The 23,280-nt window shown below is 44.1% G+C and overlaps 1 protein-coding gene across 6 annotated transcripts in view; it reads right to left on the reverse strand.

Moving 5' to 3' along the window:
* The window catches only part of ABCD2 (ATP binding cassette subfamily D member 2), a 137,991-nt gene that overhangs the window by 39,097 nt on the left and 75,614 nt on the right, over positions 1-23,280 (reverse strand). For 5 of the 6 annotated variants that reach the window (XM_073573528.1, XM_073573530.1, XM_073573531.1 and 2 more), the window contains one exon: positions 19,961-20,141. In XM_073573528.1, the coding sequence (XP_073429629.1) occupies positions 19,961-20,141 (181 nt within the window). The remainder of the gene's footprint in view (positions 1-19,960; positions 20,142-23,280) is intronic. The other variant, XM_073573533.1, reaches the window with a different exon arrangement.

The following is a 23,280-nucleotide window of genomic DNA, read 5'->3' on the forward strand; positions in this document are numbered from 1 at the left end:
CCAAATTCGTTAGAAAATGAATATTGTATAAAGGAATAGCACATCAAAGATGGCACAAAAAGGAATGCTTTTTTAATGCTTTTTATTTTTCTTCCCTCGTATCTCAAAAAAAGTTATTACACCGCAAAATGAAGTATAACAACGTTTAGGGTAAAGTACCCTTCGTCAGGCGGGTATGAGCAGAGATCTTTATAAATATATATATTTTACAGTCGTCTAGGGAGTTACTGTAAAATAGTTACAAGAGATCTATAAGACGCTAATACCTAGGAGTGGGATGTGTGTGGAATCTACATGTACCAGTATATGAAGCGATGGAATCGCTGGGCTGTTTAGGGATCCAGAGAGTATGGAAATTACTACTGCCCATGGGAGAAGCTACTGAGTGGTACAAAAAGCAGTGGATGTTGAGGAATGTTACTCTCTACTGACATTCGCATCATCATGGGTGACTTCAACATCCCCACTGACACCCACCAGCCTGCAGTCTCATAGCTCCTGTCCCATGCTTCATTCTTTGGTCTTACTCAGTGGTCCTCAGCAGCCTCTCTATCTAATCTCACAGACTCACCTCTCCCCCTATCTGACCACCACCTACTCACTTTCTCATCCATGTCCTCACCTGCCACCCCATGTTCAGAAAACCTCATACACATAAACATTCACAAACTCTCCGACTCTATTCTACCGTTGCCTCCAAATCTTCACTCCATGACACAAACAGTTCCACCATTTTCTACAACACCACACTGGAATCAACTATTGACTCGGTTGCCCCGTTGTGCATGGCAGAGTGCTATGAATCGATAGGCAAGCCTGGTACAATAACCTCACCAAAAATCTTTGGCACGTATCCAAGGTTGCAGAGTGAAGTTAGAAAAAAAAACACCCTAGCAAGAAGACTTCACCGCATTCAAAACAGCAACTTTGGGATCCAAGATGGCCGCCGACATGAACAGACACACATAGAGGAGCTCCAAGACTGTGCTTATCAATCCACTCCATCCAGCTCAATCAGGACCCCCACAAACAACAATTGGAACACACTTAAACTCAGGATCCCTCAAAGCCCATTATATTGGGATCTGGACTGTAAATTCTTGCCCAGGGGAGTCAAAGGCATCATAGCAGATGTGAGGCCTACACCGACAGATGAGAGCATGACCAAAAGTGATTGCTAACCCACAGCAGAATCCCTGCAGCCACCTCAGAAGCCGGACAGTAGAAAGGAGCCCCCGGGGTGAGCTCACACAGACCAACCACTGGATGCACAAAGCCTGGACAATGATCCCACCAGATGAACCCTACAGCAGATGGGACTAGAAACATCCTCCTCTCCACCTTTCCTGAGAAAATCTGACTCACCCAGCCTGGCAGTGGATCCACAGCAGCACTTGACTGGTAGGTGCAGGCACTAGAGTGAGAGAGGGCAGTGCAGAACCAGTGAGGCCATAAACACTGAGGGGTGAGAGGCAGGAGGCCAGGGAGTGCTGGCAGACACACACAGGCTGGAAAATCCTCAGCACAAGCTGGAACTTTGGCGGCCTCTTGTGGCCAAGAGAGGAAAACACACTATAAATTTATATTTGTTGTTTGTACATCCTCTTGATCATAACACCGAGGGATGAAAACTGAAAATTTGACTACAACTACATAGCCAGTTGTTGAGATAGACTTCCGGAGGTCAGCGCTGATCAGCGACTACTGCTTTTTTTTATAACGGCGCCTGCTTAAATCTACACGTGTTTGGATAAATAACGGATAAAGCCCCCTTTTGTCAGGGCTCGCCTTCCGTATTGCGGTCGACCCCGGCCCAATTTGGGATATACCTTCGATAACAGGACTATGTAAGCTTCTTTAGCTATATCTTGGCTGTGGTATCCCCCCTCTCTCTCTGTGTATACTTCATGGCTGCATACTCTGCTTCACCATCCATGGATAAATTTGTGAATCAGGGTAGCTCCAAATTGGTCAAGACCAGAGCTCAGGTTGCCAAATCTCCTCCTAAAACATCTGACTCTAACACCACCATGTTAGGGCAAGTTAGGATAGGATATGGGTTGATATGGGTTGAACTAGATGGACGTAAAGTCTCCCTTCAACATTAATAACTATGTTGCTATGTCTGAGGAATCCCTGCAAGCAATTGCTGCTTCTATTACAATGAAGCTCATGCCGGTGATTGACGCCAGACTTCAATCTTTTTAATCATCACTGGAATCAATCACATCACAGCTAACTGAACACACCAATAAAATTTCAGTGGCAGAACAGCGGATTTCTGACTTGGAGGACACGGTACAATCCTTTGTTACCCAGCTAAAGGACAGAGACCACGAGATAAAGCAGCTTCGGGAAAAATTTGATGACCTGGAAAACCGGAGTCGTCGTAACAATCTACGGATCATCGGTGTTCCTGAATCTGTAAAGGACCTACACTACATTACTTCCTCATGGCTCCCACGAGCACTCAATTTGCCTGACATGCCTGGCTCTATGGTGGTGGAGCGAGCGCACAGAATTGGACCTGAGCGCTCTGATCCGAAAGCTCGTCCACGCCCGGTAATTTTCAAGTTACTCAATTACCAGGACAAACTTCAGTTGCTCCGGGCGTACCGAGCCACCTCCTCATTGAAATACGAGGGCCATTCCCTCCTTATGTTTCAAGATTTCTCCTCCTTGGTGGTGACCAAGCGCCGTGCTTTTTCTTCAGTATGTAAACTATTACATGACAAAGGCAATCGTTTTGCTCTTCTCTACCCTGCACGCCTTCGGGTGGTGCTTCAAGGAAAACCGGTATTTTTTGATGACCCAGATAAAGCATTAGAGGAAGTTGAGCGCTCTTACCGGGCTTCCTCTCCGGTTACTTGACTCTGATTTGTAGCCAAGTGTTATTTTGCCTTTAAGATTTGATTTTGAGCTTATGGCTTGATCTATATTGAACTTTTGTTCTTATCTCATGTTTTTCCTTCTAGGGGATACCATTAGTTAAGATAACTTAACCCGATGTTTAACTTTTTGGTTTATATGTTGTTTCTAAGTTCAGTTGGGGTTTGGGGGTGGGGGGTGGGTTCCCTCTCCTTGAGCTCACTCTATGTCCAGTCTTTTTGGCTAACTTGGGTTGGTAGGTTTGCTCGCTGGGACAGATCTTTGTCCAACTACTCTTTTTTTCTCATTTCTATGTTCTGGCCCCAATGTGGGATAGGTTAACATGGCCGCCCCTAATAACATAGCTTCTCACATTAATATACGCTCCATCGAACTTCTATCATGGAATGTGGCTGGCCTCAATTCACCGGTCAAGCGCAGAAAAGTACTAGATCACATAAGGCTAGTTTCACACTAGCGCTTTTGAACGCAGTGACGGCCTCCGCTAAGCCCCGCCCCCTGCCACGCCTCCGCCGGTAGCTCCGCCTACCGGCGCATGACGCTGCATGCGCCCTGCGTCCCCTATCTTTATCACGGGGGGCGCAGGCTGTGCGCAGTATGCGTTTGGCGGCGCATGCGCCTTTTTGACGGTGCGCTGGCGCAACCAAACTGCAGCAGGTTGCGTTTGGCGCAGGTCGGCGCACCGTCAAAAGGACGCATGCGCCGCCAAACGCATACTGCGCACGGCCTGTGCCCCCAGTGATAAAGATAGGGGACGCATGCAGCGTCATGCGCCGGTAGGCGGAGCTACCGGCGGAGGCGTGGCAGGGGGCGGGGCTTAGCAGCGGCCGTGCGCAGGCCGTCGCTGCGTTCAAAAGCGCTAGTGTGAAACTAGCCTTACTCGTCTACGCCCCCATATTGTCTTTTTACAAGAAACCCACTGGCTATGCAGGGGTCACCCAGCGCTCCGTAACAGATATTATGCGGAGTGTTTGGAGGCTTCCTTTACACAGAAAAAACGTGGTGTGGCCATTTTGTTTCATAACGATCTCGATTATTCTATACAGGATGTGGTGACGGACCATGCAGGGCGATATATATAAGTCAGAGCTATTATTGAACAGCGGGAATATTGCCTTATAAATGTTTACGCACCCTACAGTACTAGCCCCTCCTTTTTTGCTAAACTTGAAGAGTTGGTTCACAGCTGGCATCCTACCAATATATTATTGGGTGGAGACTTAAAGACCCTTCATGATGCTTTTTTGGATAGATCTTCCCCCCTGCCCGCATCTCACCCTCCATCCAGAGCGATTTCTACCTTGTTAAACAGGCTTGACTTGGTTGATGCCTGGAGGTGCTGCCACCCTACGGGAAGAGAATATACCTTCTATTCTAGGGTACATGATGTTTACACTCGAATTGATTATTGGCTAAATTCTGCCTCTCTTCTTTCCCTTCTAAAAACAGTTGACATTCTCCCTTCAATTATCTCAGACCACTCCCCGGTCTTACTTACTCTGGATCTCCCCACTAATAGATCTGTGTCTTTGCGCTGGCGCTTCCCCTCTTATCTCTATACTTCAGATGATTTCAAGCACTATATGACAGGCTGGTGGGAGACTTTCGTGGAGGACAACTTGGAACACTTGGACGATATCAATCTATTTTGGGCCACTGCTAAACAGTACTTAGGGGACAGGTTATCTCTTATGTGTCCCAGAAAAAAAGGAAGTTGTTGTCCTCCTTGCCGCCTCACCTAGACCAGCTCACTCAGTAAAAAAAAAAAAAAAAATAAAAAAACAAATCTGAACTGAGACAAGTAAGTTAATGTGTATGCACAATGTAAGTGCATTTTAACACATGACCATTAACCAGAGAAAACAGAAAGCAAAAAACACAAATATCCTGAACTAAAAGTAAAAAATATACTGCAAATAATGCATAAAGGTAATAATAATAATAATAATAATAATAATAATAATAATGGTATTTAGTAAACATAATTTTGATCAAAATAATGTACAAGCCATCCCGCCACGTCACGGCAACCCTTGTGGGACAGTCCCTACTCTAGTATTTAAAACCTTATCACTTGCCAAGTGGCGTGAATGTGAATAAGGGTCGAGCGGCTGACCCACTTGTAACAGCTTAGGCCAGACTGGATGGCTTTCCCAGCTCAGAAAAAGGGCGGTCACACCCCTATATGCACTGAATGCACAATGAAATGAATAAAAAAACAAATCTGAACTGAGACAATAGGGGTGTGACCGCCCTTTTTCTGAGCTGGGAAAGCCATCCAGTCTGGCCTAAGCTGTTACAAGTGGGTCAGCCGCTCGACCCTTATTCACATTCACGCCACTTGGCAAGTGATAAGGTTTTAAATACTAGAGTAGGGACTGTCCCACAAGGGTTGCCGTGACGTGGCGGGATGGCTTGTACATTATTTTGATCAAAATTATGTTTACTAAATACCCTTATTATTATTATTATTATTATTATTATTATTATTATTATTACCTTTATGCATTATTTGCAGTATATTTTTTACTTTTAGTTCAGGATATTTGTGTTTTTTGCTTTCTGTTTTCTCAGCTCACTCAGTCGTATAGAGACTTTAAATTACATAATACTCCCTCCTCCTAAGAGGCTTACCTGACAGCTAAACAAAATTTAAATACCCTATTACATGAGCAGGCACACAACATAACCGTTATTTTCATTGGAGTAACAAACCAGGTCACCTCCTGGCATCTTTAATTAAGCCATTTAAAGCGGCTACTAGGGTTCCCAATATTGTCTTACCCGATGGCTCTTTAACTCGTGACCCAACCCAAATTTGTGCGGTTTTTAGAGACTTTTATGCAGATCTTTATGGCCCATCTCTGGACTCTCGGGAGGATGGATATGCATTCCTACGCAAGGCTTGTCCACCAAGGCTTTCTGACTCTCAGCGGAAGATCCTAAACCAACCAATTTCTTCTGAGGAGGTAAGATAAGTCATTAAATCTTCAAAACTGCATAAAGCCCCTGGCCCGGATGGGTTCTCAGTAGAGTTTTATAAACTGTTACAACCCTTAATTACTCCACACCTCCCCTCCCTTTTTAACCATATTTTGGACTCGGGTTCTCTGCCAGATCGATTTAATGAAGCCTGTCTGTCATTACTACTAAAACCAGGCAAAGATCCGCTTCTCCCTGCCTCGTACCGCCCGATTTCCCTTTTAAATGTTGATTTTAAATTGCTCACCAAAATCATGGCTAATAGATTACAGTCTATGCTTCCTGATATTCTTACCTCATCTCAAACGGGCTTTGTCCATGGTCAGTCTATCACTTACAATATCAGGACGGCGTTAGCGGCCATCACACATAGTTATCAGGCTAAGGCCAAGCAGAATATATTGGTCAGCATCGACGCTGATAAGGCTTTTGACCGTGTGTCCTGGTCTCATCTTATCAGAACTCTGAACTATATACTGTTTGGCTTTACCTTTTTTAATTTTATACGTACAATTTACACTAACTCCCAATCTTCGATTTGGCTTAATGGCATCCAGTCAACCCCTCTTTCCATCTTCAGGGGGACGAGGCAATGCGGTCCTCTGTCACTTTTGTTGTTTAATATTGCCCGTGATCCCTTACTAAGATATCTGGAGATGATCCCTTCCTTTGGGGGCATAGGGGTTGGTCACCATACACTTAAAACGTTGGCATTTGCTGATGATATCTTAACCCATGATATCCAATCCTAAGGAATCCATTTCCTCTATAATGGACGCCTTTAATGAATTTGGAGCAGTTTCGGGATTTTGTATAAACTTTAATAAATCTCATGCATTAGCCATTTTTAAAATTGCTCAGAAACGGTGGCCGTTCCCTTTTCCCTTTCAGTGGAGGAGAAATTCTTTACCTTATCTTGGCGTTGACCTACCATCAAATCCTCATGACATCTATAAATTAAATGTTCAGCCTCTTATTTCTGTAGTTATACAAGAAATTCAATCCTAGAAATCCCTTAAATTATCCTTTGCAGGTAAAGCCCATCTAATTAAAATGATCTCTTTCCCTAAAATACTCTTTCCTTTACAGACGCTCCCGGTTCTACTTTCTAAAGCTGATGATCGGCTACTGACACGAGCCTTCCGCCAATTTATTTGGGGCTCAGAAGGGGGCTCTAGAATTAGTGTTTTTAAGCTACAGCAAACCAAATTTTTGGGTGGACTTAATCTCCCAAATTTACGCCTCTACAGTATAGCGGCTGCTTTTCGCCATTACCTTGATTGGATATACGCCTTTAATCGCTTCACTAATACCCCAATAGATGAGGCCATGCGTAGACCCTTCAACCTCCCAGCATTGCTTCACCTACGAAATGCTGAAATTCCAGTGGAGGTTAAAGATAATCCTCTATTATGGTCGGTAATCTTAGGATGGCGCCAAGCTAGACGAGTTAGCGGTCTTGACCCCCACATCTCGATGTTTCTTCCCTTTCAAGGTAACCCCTCTTTTCAACAAGGCAAGCCACCTCCCATTTACAAGGTGCTTGGAAACAATGGGTGTAGACTGGTCCGAGATACGGTAACAAATAATCAATGCCTTCTTACCTTAGAGGACATGGTTTTCAAATACCCAATCCTTACAGAAGACAATTTTACTCTCTCTCAAATTAGACATTACGTAAGCTCAATATTGCGAGACATACCGGATGATGCTAGAACACACCCTCTACATTTAATATCCATTAAAGCCCAAATGGGAACTTATTCTATGAGTCTTATATATAAATCATTATATACATTGGTCAGACTCTTCACCAGGCCCTGGAAAATGGGTTGCTCAATTAACAAACTGTCGGGTAAATGACCTTTTGAAAGCCACTCTGCGTATTAACTCTGAATTACCATATGACAGTTACATAACCATGTCTCTTATGATATTTCATAGAGCATAGATCTCCCCGGAGGTCAAGTCTAAAATGTCCCCCTCAGGGGACTATACCTGCCCTAAATGCTTACACTCCATTGCCTTTGGGACTGCCCAAAAATAAGGGAGATGTGGGATACACTTCTGCAACATCTCATCAACACTTTTGGCATATCTATCTCTTTCTCCCCGGAGTGGGCCATATTTAATAATCTCGCACAGGACTAGTTGGTGAGGCTTTCTGTCCAGCAGCGCCACATCTTGTTCATATGGGCGGCAGCCACACATAAAAGCATTCTAAATTTGTGGGCACAGGATGTAACTCATTCTTTAAGCCTAATTACTACAAAAGTAACATATCTCTTCAAAATGGATTGGATAGAGGCCTTACTTAATAAAGAAAAAGACACTGAACGCTTTTTTTTTTTCACATGGTCCTCTTTTATCAATACTCAGACATCTTCCACACGCCAGGCGATACATAGTTGTTTCCAGCTCACCAACTGGTATACGAGAGAGCAGCTTGATGGTAATATCCCTTAGACTGGATTGAAATTGTGTTAAGAAGTTATGGAGTTTGCCCGGGGGAGAGGAGTGGGAGGGGCGGGGGGGATATAGTTGAAAAAATGCCGTCTAATGTTAATAATATTACATAAATGTTCTTCTGTTATATTATTGGACATTATATTTATACTTTGTGTTACACTCAATAAAGACGGTTTAAAAAAATACACAAAACAGCAATTTTCACATTCAAATCTGCCCTCACCTCAGCTAATCCGGTCTATTTCACAACCCTTGTATCTTCTTTATCCAACAACCACAAACATTTATTCAACACTTTTTAACTCCCTCCTCCATAGTCCACTGCCCCCAAACATTTATTCAACACTTTTAACTTCCTCCTCCGTCCTTCACTGCCCTTCCAACCTCCCTCATCTCTGCAGAAGACGTTGCCGCACATTTAAAAAATAAGGTAGACCAAACAAAGCAAGTCTTTAATGCCCACTCAGTGATAAAGCAAAATGTGGCACTACCGAGTAGGTGTACAAGTAGGGTACCATACCAGAAAGATAATATAATAAACTTGGCACTCAACTTAAATGTTAAAAGATTTAATGTATTCCAAGGTTTAGTACATCAGTTTCACAAACATTTCGGTCATATCTTGACCTTCTTCAGTGTACTAGACATAAATCAATACATGGTGTTGATCAGAAAGTTAAGACACTACTAGACGGAAGCAGAGACTTGAGGAAATGCGTTCCAAATTTGAGGAACGCGGATACCCACCAAGCCTACTTGACAACTCTATCGTTCCTTCATCATCAACTCGTTCGGAGATGGGTAAACATATTCCATTTGTCCATACCTAACATCCTTATGCATATATCCTACACCAGACCATCAGACGCCATTGGAACATTCTAAGGACAGCACATCCTAACATACCTGAGTTCCAAAACCCCTTTCTACCCTGCTTCAAAAGGGCCCCCAACATTCGGGACACTCTAATCAGGGCCGACATTGGCACATCAAGTTGTACTTCTACACAGCGGTTCTTACAAACCCCGAAATCTAGCAACCTTCCCGTGCCTGAAGTGCCACCAGTGGAATAATGTCTTTAAGGGCGATACCTTCTTTCATCCACACTGTGGTAAAAAATATACAATCAGGGACTATGCTACTTGTGACACAACCTTTGTAGTCTACCTAATAAAATGCCCCTGTGGTCTCTTATACATTGGGAAGACAACACAATGCATTAAGGATCGAATTTTGCTGTATCCCGCCCACCCCCTATTTAAACTGCAGTGGGTCTGCGCTCAACACTGCCTGACAACCTTGGACACCGCGGTCACAAGGACACACATCCCCACTGGACACCACTGGTAAGGGACTCTTATCCGTCTTCCCGTTTTATATTTTATTTTAAGCCACTTACGTCATATTTTCTTTTCCCAGCCTGACTATTCATATGACTTCCGGTAGATACCGGGTCAATTTTGAACCTAAACAGCAGCAACTCTGCCATACCCCTTAGACCTAGGTAGGTCTTGTACTTCCCCATACCACTGACATCATTACTTCTTTCTAGACTGATTTATTCTTTTTGCTTCAGGACCTAGGACTCACAATTCTCCCTGGCTGTCCTCATGAATATGTGTCATTAGGTGGGTCATTATTCTAACTGACACTTTCAACCTAGTACACCATATACCTCACATGGCATACATCTTCCACACAGGTGCCATACGGCAGCAAGTATTACCTTGATTTGATTTTTTTGCTTGTCCGTACCAGTATCCTTACACTAGCAGTCGGGTAGGTCCCTCTCCTTTTGCCCTTCATTTTATTTACCTATATATACCACCCAATGGTGATGCTGTTGCATTTAGAATCTCTATATTCTACAGTACTAGCTGAGATCCTTTACATCCTCTTTTTTGGAGCACGATTAAAATTTGTTTGTTTATTGTTTTTTATTTGCCATTTGAGTTTTTTCCCTGTTTTATTTTTTTATGTTTTTCTGTCTTCTACATGATTGTGATAATGTTGACATGAACTTTTTGATCGACATCATATATTGATTTATGTCTAGTACACTGAAGACACTATCATTTATATTTGTATTTTGTATGTAATCTCTTCTCATGTACTGCACCACGGCATCACTGGTGCTATAAAAATAAATAATACTAATAAATAAATGTGGTGTGACGATTTAATATTCATATGGATAAGAGACTTACATAAAGGTGCCAGCTGCAGTGTCCTCATAGTAATGCTCTGCCCCATAACTTCTGCAGCTACCTCCACCTCTGTTATTTGGTGCAAACAAGAGTAATCCATAACACCATCATCTACAATTCCACTGTAACAGGATAGTTACTAAACACTTATCACATGCAGTCCACGGTGCCCCATTTGTTATATGCATAAGACCACCATATTGTGCTAGCAAACAGTCCTCATACAGTGAAAAAATCTCCATATCATACTAGTAACAGATTCTCCCATACATTCACAGCCACACTAATGATATTTTATTCTTTCTTCATGGTTTGTCTGTTTTTTTTTTTTAGCTTTCTTCTGCTTTCAATTTCAGAAATAAGAAGTTAATTTCATTGGGCCCTCTTCATCTGTCATTCATTTACCCCTAAGGCAGCCCTGGTGACCTCCGCAATGAAGCCATGGCAGATAGGAATGCCATGTACCTTAGAAGAAGCAAGAGGGTAGAGCTGGATACAACTTGTTGGTTTGTGTGCTTACTCTGAGCCAGACTACACAATAAAGACTATGGCCCTGATTCAGCAAGATCGGTGATGTTCATGCCAATCTTGATGAGGGAGCATGTTGGAGTGCGAGGCGCCTGATTAATTAAGAGGTGTATGTATGAATCAAGTGAGGCGTGAAGTGGCATGGGCCTTGGTATGACTTGCCACAAATCTTATATTCTGAATTTGATGAGCGGGGTTGCCACGTGCTGTCCCAGCACTACCCACTTGAAGCTGGATGAAAATGGCGTGAAAAGTACATTTTTGTGTAGCCTCACGTTTTCTTGTATTATTGGGGGATTTTTAAGTCCTCTTCTTGTGCTATTTCAGTGTTAGGATTTAGTGTTAGGGACCCGTAAACGTGGGGACCTTTGGCGCAGGTTACGGGCTCACGTATTTTGGCCAAAATATCAGCTAATACCTCACATTTTTTATGTGTTTTTTTGCACTTTTTATTCAGGGTGAAGTTGGGCCCATTTGGTCTTGTAAACTGCGGTGTCTGTTCACATGGCATGCATTTTGATAGCGCTGGGCAGCCCGCCTGATCTAATAGAAGGGTGTCACTACTAGGCTGTTAACCTGGATGCTGTGCATTGTCATAGTGTGAACAGCGCCGCATACAAGTTTTTATTGTGCATTAATATACCAGGCAACCGCCCCTCCATGATTTGGTAGGCTGTGAGCGGTTGTTTCAAGGGTATTCTTGCACCTGTGTTGCCATCTTAATTATATGGGTCCACTGCATCCTGATAGTGCATTTGTCTGGAGGCCTGGACGGGTAAACCTCTCTTCTTTTTTACTGTTTTCTTGTATTATTGGAGGATTTTTAAGTCCTCTTCTTGTGCTATTTCAGTAGCCTCACATTGCGCAAACATTTTACACCTTTTCAAATATTTTTACGCCAGTTTTCTGGAACAAATGCTTTGATGAATCGAAGCTTTATATTTCCTTTCTGAGTCCTTGCTATTTACCCCAGGAAACAAGTTAAAGACATTAAAAGTTAAAAGATGAAAATAATAAGACAGTTTCAGGGCATTAAAGCAGTAATAAAAAGCATCCAATTTTAACTCTGACTATTCTGCCACCGATATACGTGGATGACGTGTCTGAGGGATGTGATCACGAATCTCTATATAAACAATGGCGGATAGCGTTACTCGCCAGCCTGTGCTCCCAATCCCTATTAGCGGTGCGTGGTGGTCCGGAAGGATGATGCAGTGATAAATTCAACAGGCTTTATTTACAGTACCTTGATGAGATGAGATGTCAAGGAAGATGAAGGAATGGAGATGAGATAGGAGTGAGGACTGTAGGTTAGAGCTGTTATAGAAGCACCAGATTAGAGATGATAGGAGCTCCAAGTTGGAGGTAACAAGAGAATTCTTTCTCCAGCTCTGCAGCGCATGTGTGTTACAAGATGGCCCGAAGTACAAAAACAGGAAAACAGAACGAAAAAGATAGGAGGAGCTATAGACAGAGAGGTATTATGGGAAAGTACCATAACAAAATATTACAGTGTAATACAGCAATGGCCAGTAGATGGCAGCAAAGTATAACAAATACAATAGATGATAAACTAAGTATATACCATTACATAAATGTCCATGTATGGCTGAGTCTATCAGAATAAACTGAAACAGCACACTCCCCGTCTGAAATCCTTGGATTTCACATATCAACAGTCTCGAATTGGGAGTGTTTACCTGAAGTACATGGAGGGATACCTCAACCTGTAAGATAAAAAACAATGCATGCAATGCGACAATAACATATTGTTTAACAAGATAGACGAATGTCTATAACGAGTTCCTGAAGTAATCCAAAGGATAACCTATTTTCGGATGAAGTAGCCACGCTAGGCCAAACTGTCTCCAACCCATTTGTAATCCAAAGGTCTAAGTTCCTTGAAAGAGTTCCTACTGATTGGATGGATAATCAATCCTCAACCGGAATGAGTAAGATAATGTCTGATATAGGCCTAAAGAAGGATTTGGGGTCACCTTGCTTAGCAACTGTCACTTCTACCTTTCGTACCTTGCCATCGTCACTTGGAAAGGTTTTAGATACAAGTCCCATAGGCCATGTGTTTCTTTCCTCCTTCTGGTCTTTCATGAGGACAATATCTCCTACTTGTAAATTTGGCTTTACTTGTTGCCATTTTCTTCGTTTTTGGAGAAGTGTCAGGTACTCCTTCCATCTATTCCAGAAACAATTAGCCATATGTTGCACATGCTTCCACCGTTTCTGATATTTGTCACCGGACACAGAATCTTCAGGCGGGTTAGGAACAGTTCCAAGTTTCTGGGTGAGGAGAGTTGCCGGAGTGAGAATAGTAGGAGATTCTGGATCCATAGATATGGGTACAAGAGGTGTTGAGTTTACTATAGCAGAGACTTCTGCTAAGAAAGTGGACAAGGTCTCGTGAGTGAGTCTTGAAAGATTTGAGTCCATCAGCATAGATTCCAGTATCTGATGAGTAATGCCTATCATTGTTTCCCCTGATCAGCCCATATGGGAAGCATGAGGAGGATTGAAGACCCAGGTACAGCCATTGGTTGTCAAGAAGTTCTGGACTGGTGTTGAATTCAGTTGTAGTTCTCGACAGGCCTCTACAAAGTTTGTTCCACAATGAGATCTTAATTGTTTTACTGGTCCTCTGATGGAGAAGAATCGCCTTAGGGCATTGATGAAACTGGAGGAATCCATAGACTATCACTTCTATGTGTATTGCTCGTACACTCATGCACGTGAACAACATCGCCCAACATTTACTTTCTGCATGTCCGCCTCTGGTACGACGTGCAGCGACTGCCCATGGGCCAAAAACGTCCAAGCCAACATAGGTAAATGGAGGCTCTGTGCTTGTCCTATCGGCAGGCAAATCAGACATCTGTTGTTGTTGCAGTTTTCCTCTTGTGTTACGACACAGAACACAATGAATTAAATGGGAAATCGGTCTCTTTGCTCCCACAATCCAGAGGCCTGCAGCTCTTAAGGCTCCTTCAGTGAAGTGTCTGCCTTGATGTTTGATTTTTTCATGGTAATGTCGTATTAGTAAAGTGGTGATATGGTGATGACCAGGAATAATTAGAGGATTCTTTTCTGCCTCATCCAATTTAGCCTTGTTTAAACGACCACCAATTCTCAATAAACACCTCTCGTCTATTACTGGGTTTAAGTTGACAATGGGGCTGTTTTTAGGAACACCTTGTTTCTTACGTATACATTCCAGTTCCTTGTGAAAAACATTCTGCTGCACATTGCGTATCACAAAGAGTTCACTCAGAGCAATTTCTTCTGCAGAGAGAGGCTTATGGCAGATATGCCAACCATGACAATCATAGTTACTGTCCTTATTGCGATAGCATTGTACAATGTGTACTAACCTTGCAATGGCACGAACCAACCTCGTCCATCTTGAGAAGCGATCAAAATGCTGACAGTCCAAGCCAACCTTCTCCTTGAATTTGGTAATGAAGGTGCTGACATCAGGACGGATCTCTGGGTCGACATCTGGATCCTGAAGATTGAAGCTGTCTTCAACGGCAGTCTCTTCGCATTGGTCATGAAGGAACCCTGGTCCTGTTAACCAAGAAGAGCTTGCAAAGGCATCAATAGACACTGGTCTTGTAGCAAGGTTCGCAGGGTTAAGATGGGATGGGACATGCTGCCATTGCTGGGGCTTAGAGGATTTCCTGATTCTTTCCATGCGGTTACTGACAGACGTAGAAGCGTTTCGTCTGGTTATATATGGAGCCCAGAACTACCTTACTGTCTGTGTAGAATTTTGTGTCATCCACGTGAATAGCTAGTTCGCTCTGTATGAAGTCTGCAATCTCTATGGCTAGTACAGTACACACAGTCTGGGTATGGTGTGCTCAGGTTTAGGAGCCAGTTTAGCCTTTCCAAACAGAAATCCAACATGGGCTGCATTGTTAGAGTCTACAACCTTCAAGTAAGCAACAGCGGCAATAGCTTCAGTGGAAGCATCAGCGAATACATGAATCTCTTTCCTTTGACTCGTAGCTAGGGATGCCGGAGTGTAACAACGTGGTATGTGGATCTTATCCAAGGCACAAAGATTCTCTCCACGACTTCCACCTTAGTTGCTGGTCCGCATGGAGTGGTACATCACAGTCCTTAATGCACTCTAAGATTTGTCTCAGCAGGAGCTTGCCTTGTATAGTCAGGGGTGCGATAAACCCAAGTGGATCATATAGACTGTTCACCACTGACAGAACCCCGCGCTTAGTAAATGGTTTTTCCACACCACTAACCTGAAAGCTGAAGGAGTCCTTTAGCAAGTTCCACCTCAAGCCTAGGCTTCTCTGTACTGGTGGATTGTCTGGGCCTAGATTCAAGTCTCTAAATTCTGCGGCATGATCATTAGGGTGAAAGGCCTTCATGACAACAGCACTATTGGAGGCAATTTTATGCAATCTTAAATGAGCTTTAAAAAGCATACCTTGAGTCCGTTTGAGCAGATCTATGGCTTCTTCCGCTGTGAGCAGGGATTTAAGACCGACGTCCACGTAGAAGTCCTTTTCAACGAACTGTTGGGCATCCTTCCCGAACTCTGCTTCGCCATCGGATGCGGTCCTACGCAGGTCGTATGTAGCGACTGCAGGAGAAGGACTGTTTCCAAACACGTACACCTTCATGCGGTATTCGACCATCTCCTTGTTGGTGTCATTGTCTCGGTGTCATAGAAAACGGAGATAATTTCTGTGATCTTGTTGCACGACGAAACAATGGAACATTTGTTCGATGTCGGCGGTAATGGCGACCGGTTCCTTTCTGAATCTCATGAGCACTCCCACCAGGTTATTAGTCAGGTTCGGACCAGTGAGGAGAGCGTCATTCAGAGATACGCCGTCATGTTTGGCGCTTGAATCGAACACCACTCTGATTTGTTTCGGCTTTCTTGGATGATATATTCCAAAGGAAGGTAGATACCAGCATTCTTCATCAGCTTGCAATGGTGGAGCTGGCTCTGCGTGGTCATTGCGAAATATCTTGTCCATAAAGCCTATGAAATGTTCCTTCATTTCAGGCTTGTTCCTCAATGTTCTCTGCAACGAGATGAATCTAGATAAGGCCTGTTGTTTTTAGGAAGCCTGGTCCTTGAAGCCTTGAAGGGTAAGGGAGAAACCCAGCGGTCAGATTCATTTTTGAAGAATCCACTGTCCATCATTTTAAGAAACTCCTTGTCTTCTATGGATCTATGGATAAGGCGACTTTGTTGTCATCTTTTGACGTGTGAAACACTGTTCTCCCTAAGTCATCACTGTAGGGAGTTGGAATGATGTCAGGCTCTTGGATGCAATCAGAGAACCTTTCTTTCACTTCGTAGTGATGAGGGCATGGCTTAAAGTGAGCTGCGCGACAATTTTGGAGCACACGTTTTACAGGCATTGACTTCGGATGCCTTGTGACTCCTATCCAAACATACATCGCCCACGATTACCCAGCCTAGGTCGAGTCTTTGGGCATATGGTGCATCATCTGGGCCGTTACATTGTGGGCGCACCTTGTGGACCTTCAGAATGTCCCTCCCGAGTAGGACCAGAATATCAGCATTCATGTCCAGAGGAGGGATTTCTTTAGTTAGGTGCCTCAAGTGGTGATGATGAAGCACGGCTTCCGGAGTGGGAATCTCCTCCCTGTTATCAGGTATCTGGTCACATTCAATTAGGGTTGGCAAGGGTATATAATCGTTTCCCTTGAATGAAGAGACTATGTACCCAGAGACTCTCCTTCCAGAAGTCTCAATACGACCAGAGCAGGTGTTGAAGGTGTATGGAGTCGTTTGTCCCTTTTATGTTAAAGATCTCAAAGAATTTGGGCCTTGCTAGAGATCGGTTACTTTGCTCATCTATTATGGCATACATTTTGGAGGCCTTGTCGGGTTGTCCTTCTGGATAGACCTTAACCAGACATACCTTGGCACAGCATTTAGGAACAGTCCCTTCTCCACATACCTCAATACATGAGGAGGAAACAGCAGTTGCAGTTGGATCAGGAACTTGTGGCTCCCCGCCATGCTTTTGAGCAGGATTGGATGTCGCAGAAGGTTGCGAGTTGTATGGAGCTGGCATGGGTTGCAAGGCTGTGACGTTTATCACTGCTGCATTCAGTGCACTTAATGGCGGCCTTACAGTCCTAGCGAGATGGTCTGAGGAGGCACAACACATAACATATCCCAAGCTCCTTGAGGGTATCTTTACGCTCCTGCAAAGTCCTTGCTCTGAATCCACGGCATTCTTTAAGTGGGTGAGGCCTTTTGTGGATAGGGCATATACGGTTACTGTCCATGACTTTAGGAGCAACATTATTTGTTTTAGTGAAGGCAGGTGTAGTAAGTGGAACGTCAGTCTTTCTCACGTATAATATGTTCCTTGAATCTCTACGTTTGGCAATGTTATCATACCTTGTAGATGATGATGATGCTGGTGGAGTAGGCTCAGTGACGTCGAAGCTGGGATCATTCTTCTTCCGAGCTTGGTCACTGATGAACCTGGAAAAATGTGAAAAGGGGGGAAAGGACACATCATGCTGCCTTTTATACCGTGAGCCGTGGTCTGCCCATTTATCCTGCATGCTGTGTGGCAACTTGGACACTATTGGATTAGCGCCATGAGCAGTATCTAGGTATCTCAGTCCTGAGAGACGTGGGTCTAATTTTGCTAATTCTATTTCCTTTAGCAGGTCGCTCAGATCTTGAAGTTTTCTATTGTCCTTGTTAGTTCTCTTTGGGAAAGTTTGCAGTCTTTTAAATAAGGCACATTCTATGACTTCTGAGCTGCCGTAGGTTTGTTCCAGTCTCTCCCAGACTGCAATAAGACCTGCATCTGAATAGTCCACATGAACTGCCCTTATTGTCTTTATGCGCTCTGCTGATTCAGGGCCTAACCAGTTAACAAGCAAATCCAGTTGTTCTTTGCCAGTGAGATTAAGGTCTTGGATCACTGCTTGAAAGGTCGATTTCCAGGCTCTATAATTCTCGGCACGATCATCAAACTTCGAGAGACTAATGTTTATTAACTCCCGGCGAATCATGTATCTGGCAAAGTCAGACATGTCCGATCTCCCGGTCATCGTTGCAGGATGACCTTGTGGTATCCTTAGGGGATGTAAGTTCTCTGGCTTATATGACTGCGACAAATCAGGAAGAAATGATGCAGCATAAGGGTTAAACTGCGGTTTAGTCTCTATAGGTTCTGCTGGCTGTGGCCTAAATTGTGAGTTAGTGCTGGAAGTTACCTTGTCGGCAGTAGGTGGCGACATTTCTTGACTTGCGGGCGCATCCGTGTTAGAAACTGGAGGTGGTGCTGGTGCAGATGTTAAATGTCTTAGCACGTAGTCAGAAGTGCGATCAGCTGAGTCCTCCATTTCTCCTGGAATAAGACAATACGAATTATCTTCTTGTCCCAATGCTTGTTCAAGAACCTTCAGTTTAGCAAGGGCTGTTGCTTCTTCCTTTTCTGCTTGGAGTATTTTTAATTTCCTTTGAGCTTCCATTTTGTTTCTTTGAGCCTCCATCTCATTTCTTTGAGCTTCCATTTGGGCTTCTACTTCCACTTCAGCCTCCCTCTTAGCAAAGGAGCTTTTTACTCTAGCTTCCTCTGCAGCCGCACGGATCTCCAGTATCTTTTCGGGCAATGTTGACTTCCTGGAGTGAGATGATCTGGAAGACGAAGATGTGATTTTGATCGATGTTGTGCGATGTGACCTGGCTTCTTGGAGGTGAGCGATGCGGAGTTCTGCTTTATCCTGGGCATCTTGTACTAATGAGGTCTTTTCTTGGAGAAGAGTTTCCCTTTCAGCTAGTTCTGCTGGGGCGTCTTCCATGTCACAGTTACTCAGGAATGTGATGTACCTTGCAGTCTCTGGTAGCGATCATAGGCGGCAGATATACTCTTCAATTTGGTGGATAAATCTGCGGCGTCACTGTGAGAGCGTGGAAGAGCTGCTAAATAGTGATCAACTCTGCCCCATAAATGTTCTAGGACATCATGGAACTCGTCTCTAGTAATCTCAAAGTTCTCTCTGGCCTTTTGTGTTGGCCTGGTTACACGTTTGGGTCGTACATCTTGCTCTGCAGTAAGTGCGGACTCTGCTCCTGCAGCATCTATGGTGTCAGGAACCTGATGTGCTTCACTTGCAGATGGGTCCACGGTGCCTTTTGTGGACATGTTTTAGCTAAGATGGTGGACGGTTAAGACTTGCTAGCAGATAATGCATATACACACAGACAACTGTAGACTTAGGTCTCTTGTTACTATTCTGCCACCGATATACGTGGATGAGATGTGTCTGAGGGATGTGATCACGAATCTCTATATAAACAATGGCGGATAGCGTTACTCGTCAGCCTGTGCTCCCAATCCCTATCAGCGGCGCGTGGTGGTCCGGAAGGATGATGCAGTGATGAATTCAACAGGCTTTATTTACAGTACCTTGATGAGATGTCAAGGAAGATGAAGGAATGGAGATGAGGTAGGAGGACTGTAGGTTAGAGCTGTTATAGAAGCACCAGATTAGAGATGATAGGAGCTCCAGGTTGGAGGTAGCAAGAGAATCCTTTCTCCAGCGCTGCAGCGCATGTGTGTTACAAGATGGCCCGGAGTACAAAAACAGGAAAACAGAACGTAAAAGATAGGAGGAGCTATAGACAGAGAGGTATTATGGGAAAGTACCATAACAAAATATTACAGTGTAATACAGCAATGGCCAGTAGATGCCAGCGAAGTATAACAAATGCAATAGATGATAAACTAAGTATATACCATTACATAAATGTCCATGTATGGCTGAAAGTCTATCAGAATAAACTGAAACAACACACTGACCATCAATTTCACAATTATGATAGCAGTAATTCTTACCTCCATCTGCAAACCCGGTTGCAGTGATGATGGGCACAGCCACCATAACAAGGCCGCTTCCACTCCATACATACTTCATCAGGAACTGCTCTATCATAACATACCACAGACGTTTAGACAGAATAAGATTCATTTGATCTGCTAATGCCACATAACTCTTCTGAAGTTTTGTCATTTCTACCTAAAAAACAAGACATTTTTAATATGCACGTAAAATAACACAAATACAACTTAATAAACACAGTAATGATTTTTCAAAATGTGTAAAATAATGATTACTTTTTACACTTGGCCATAGGGATGGCTCCAAAGATTTTTTTTATTTACAAGTGCAAATAGCCTCTTCAGAGGAGAAGAGGAGTGGATCTTTACCATCACCTATAGGTTGTAGCAATCCTAAAAGTCAATATCAACTCTTTCACGAGCCTTGTCACATGACAAATATATTGACATGTTCTATTTACCTGTAGTAGGCAGTAATAATATTTGACAACAGGAAGTGTATCGATATTGTCTTTCAATTTTTCAGAAACGGATAAGAAATCTGTGCTTTGCTATATACAGTATGTATTAGATTACAAAAAAAAAACACAAAAACAAGTCCTTTTCAATAAAGAAAAAAACTATTTCTTTATGCTTGCTTAGATAGCCATCAAAGAACAATGTCCCTAATTTCAAAAGTTACACAAACGGCCAGCATGATGGAGGGGAAATAAATGGCGGCCTGCATAGTCTCTATTCCCTTATAGCAGAGGTGGGTAACCTCTGGCCTTTTGATGACCTTTTTCTATGGCTACTGGGCAGATTTCTGGGTGCCACATTGCTCGGGCTGACAGCCACGTTTTGCCGGCCCTTCAAACCCTCGTTGCACTGGGAGAATGAGCACGCAGCGTTCACTACTAAACACTTCATGCACATGCAATGAAGGACTACGTAATAACCCTGGCCAGTGCCAGAGGCAGAACGTACTTTGTGACCGGAGTTAGCGTGCAATGCGTTACCGTCCCACACTTTAAGACAGAAGCAGCAGCCATAGGAGATTTTGGGGCTGGAGCTGCGATATGATCACAGGAGATATTGGGGCTGTGGTAGGGTCACAGAAGACATTGGAGCTGGGGCATCATCACAAGCGACATTGGGGCTGCAGCTGCAGCATAAGTGCAGTAGACATTGGGGCTGGTGCTGCAGTATAAGCACAGGAGACATTGGGGCTGGGGCTGCAGTATAAGCACAGGAGACATTGGGGCTGGGGCTGCAGCATAAGCACAGGAGACATTGGGGCTGAGGTTGCAGTATAATCCCTGCTTCATAAAACATAGATGCTGGATATTTTCGCTACGTATAAGTGCCGGTCGCAGTCAGCTAGTTTTAACGCTGTTGATGGACATTTTCATATTGCGCTGTTTGCACTTCATTGTAAAGTCAGGATTTTCTCTGTTAGTTTATGTTGTACACTTTGCTTGTTAATACAGTTATTTTGTCACAATCTATGTCTCAGATTCGTTCTTATCCTATGCAATCAGATTCCATAGTATCTTCATAATTGTTACACACTGGGACTGGGGCATGATCACAAGAGACATTGGGGCTGTAGCTGCAGTATAAGCACAGTAAACATTGGGGCTGGGGCATAATCACAGGAGATATAGGGGCTAGGGCTGCGGTATAAGCACAGGAGACATTGGAGCTGGGGCATGATCACAGGAGACATTGGGTTTAGGGCTGTGGTATGATCGCAAGAGACATTGGATGAGGAGCTGTGTGGTATGATCACAGTAGACATTGGGGCTGGGGATGCGGTATGATCACAAGAGACATTGGGGTTGAAGCAAGATCACAGGAGGCATTGGGGCTGTGGCATGATCACAGGAGACATTGGGGCTGGGGTATAATCACAGGAGACATTGGGGCTGGGATATGATCACAGGAAACATTGCAGCTGGGGCATGATCACAGGAGACTTTGGGGATGGGGCTGTGGTATAAGCACATGGAACATTGGGGCTGGGGCATGATCACAGGAGACATTGAGGCTGCGGTATAAGCACACGAGACATTGGGGCTGGTGCATTATCACAGGTGACATTGGGGCAGGAGCTGCGGTATGATCACAGGAGACATTAGGGCTGTTACATGATCACAGGAGACATTGGGGCTAGGGCATGATCACAGGAGACATTGGGGCTGGGGTATAATGACAGGAATCACTGCGGCCAAGGCATGATCCCAGGAGACTTTGGGGATGGGGCTGTGGTATAAGCACATGGAACATTGGGGCTGGGGCATGATCACAGGAGACATTGGGGCTGCGGTATAAGCACATGAGATATTGGGGCAGTGGCATGTTCACAAGCGACATTGGGGCTGTGGCTGCAGCATAAGTGCAGTAGACATTGGGGCTGGAGCTGCAGTATAAGCACAGGAGACACTGGGGCTCCAGTATAAGCACAGGAGACACTGGGGCTGCAATATAAGCACAGGAGACATTGGGGCTGGGGCTGCAGTATAAGCACAGGAAACAGTGGGGCTGGGGTATGATCTCAGAAGACATTGTGTAAGGATTCCGGATGTTCCATGGAGCCTGTTTTACCATTATCCAAGATGGAGTCTGGTACTTCGTCCTGCCCGTCCTGTTATTTAAGTCCGGGTTGGGAAACACTCCTTGCCTGAGTATTTTGTGTGCTGCTGGCTCCTGAGCTTCCTCCTGGCTTGCTTCTGTAGTACCTACTGCTGCTCGTTACTTGGTGTTGTGCCTCATCACTTCCAGCTGCCTTCAGTCATCTGTGCTGCTTCCTGATCCTGTCTGTGGTTAGCTTTGGTCGGACGTCTAAGTGAGGAGTTTGGCTGAGTTCACACGTAGCTTTTTTTCGCGTTTCCGCGGCGCTTTTAACCGCGTGATTTTGCCGCGAAAAATAAGCATCCCATGCATTCCTATGGGATTCCGCAATGCTGCGGTTTTTACCGCGGCGGAATCGCTTCGCGGTAAAAAACGCAGCATGCTCATTAATTTCGTGGAATCGCGGCGATCCCGCACCCATAGGAATGTGTTGTGAGTTAATTTTCCCCTCTGTCACTGAGGTCTGGTGAACTCCCTATTCTGGTAAAGGAAGGTAATGAGCCTGATTATCAGGCACCTGAGCCTAATGAGGATGACTGGCTGAGTGGAGTCACGGACTGGATATAAGGCTGCCGACGCCCTTCTGCCCTGCGGGTGATTTCTCTGTGGACTTCTAGGACACCAGTCTGATTCCTGCTCCTCTAAAGCTAAGTTTTCTGCTTTGCCTGTTAGCATTTGTGTTTTGTTTTCCTTGCTTTTCTGGA

This window comes from Dendrobates tinctorius, unplaced genomic scaffold (genome assembly GCF_039654945.1).
Source record: "Dendrobates tinctorius isolate UK_male_01 unplaced genomic scaffold, ASM3965494v1 ptg000035l, whole genome shotgun sequence".
NCBI classification, from domain to species: Eukaryota; Metazoa; Chordata; class Amphibia; order Anura; family Dendrobatidae; genus Dendrobates; species Dendrobates tinctorius.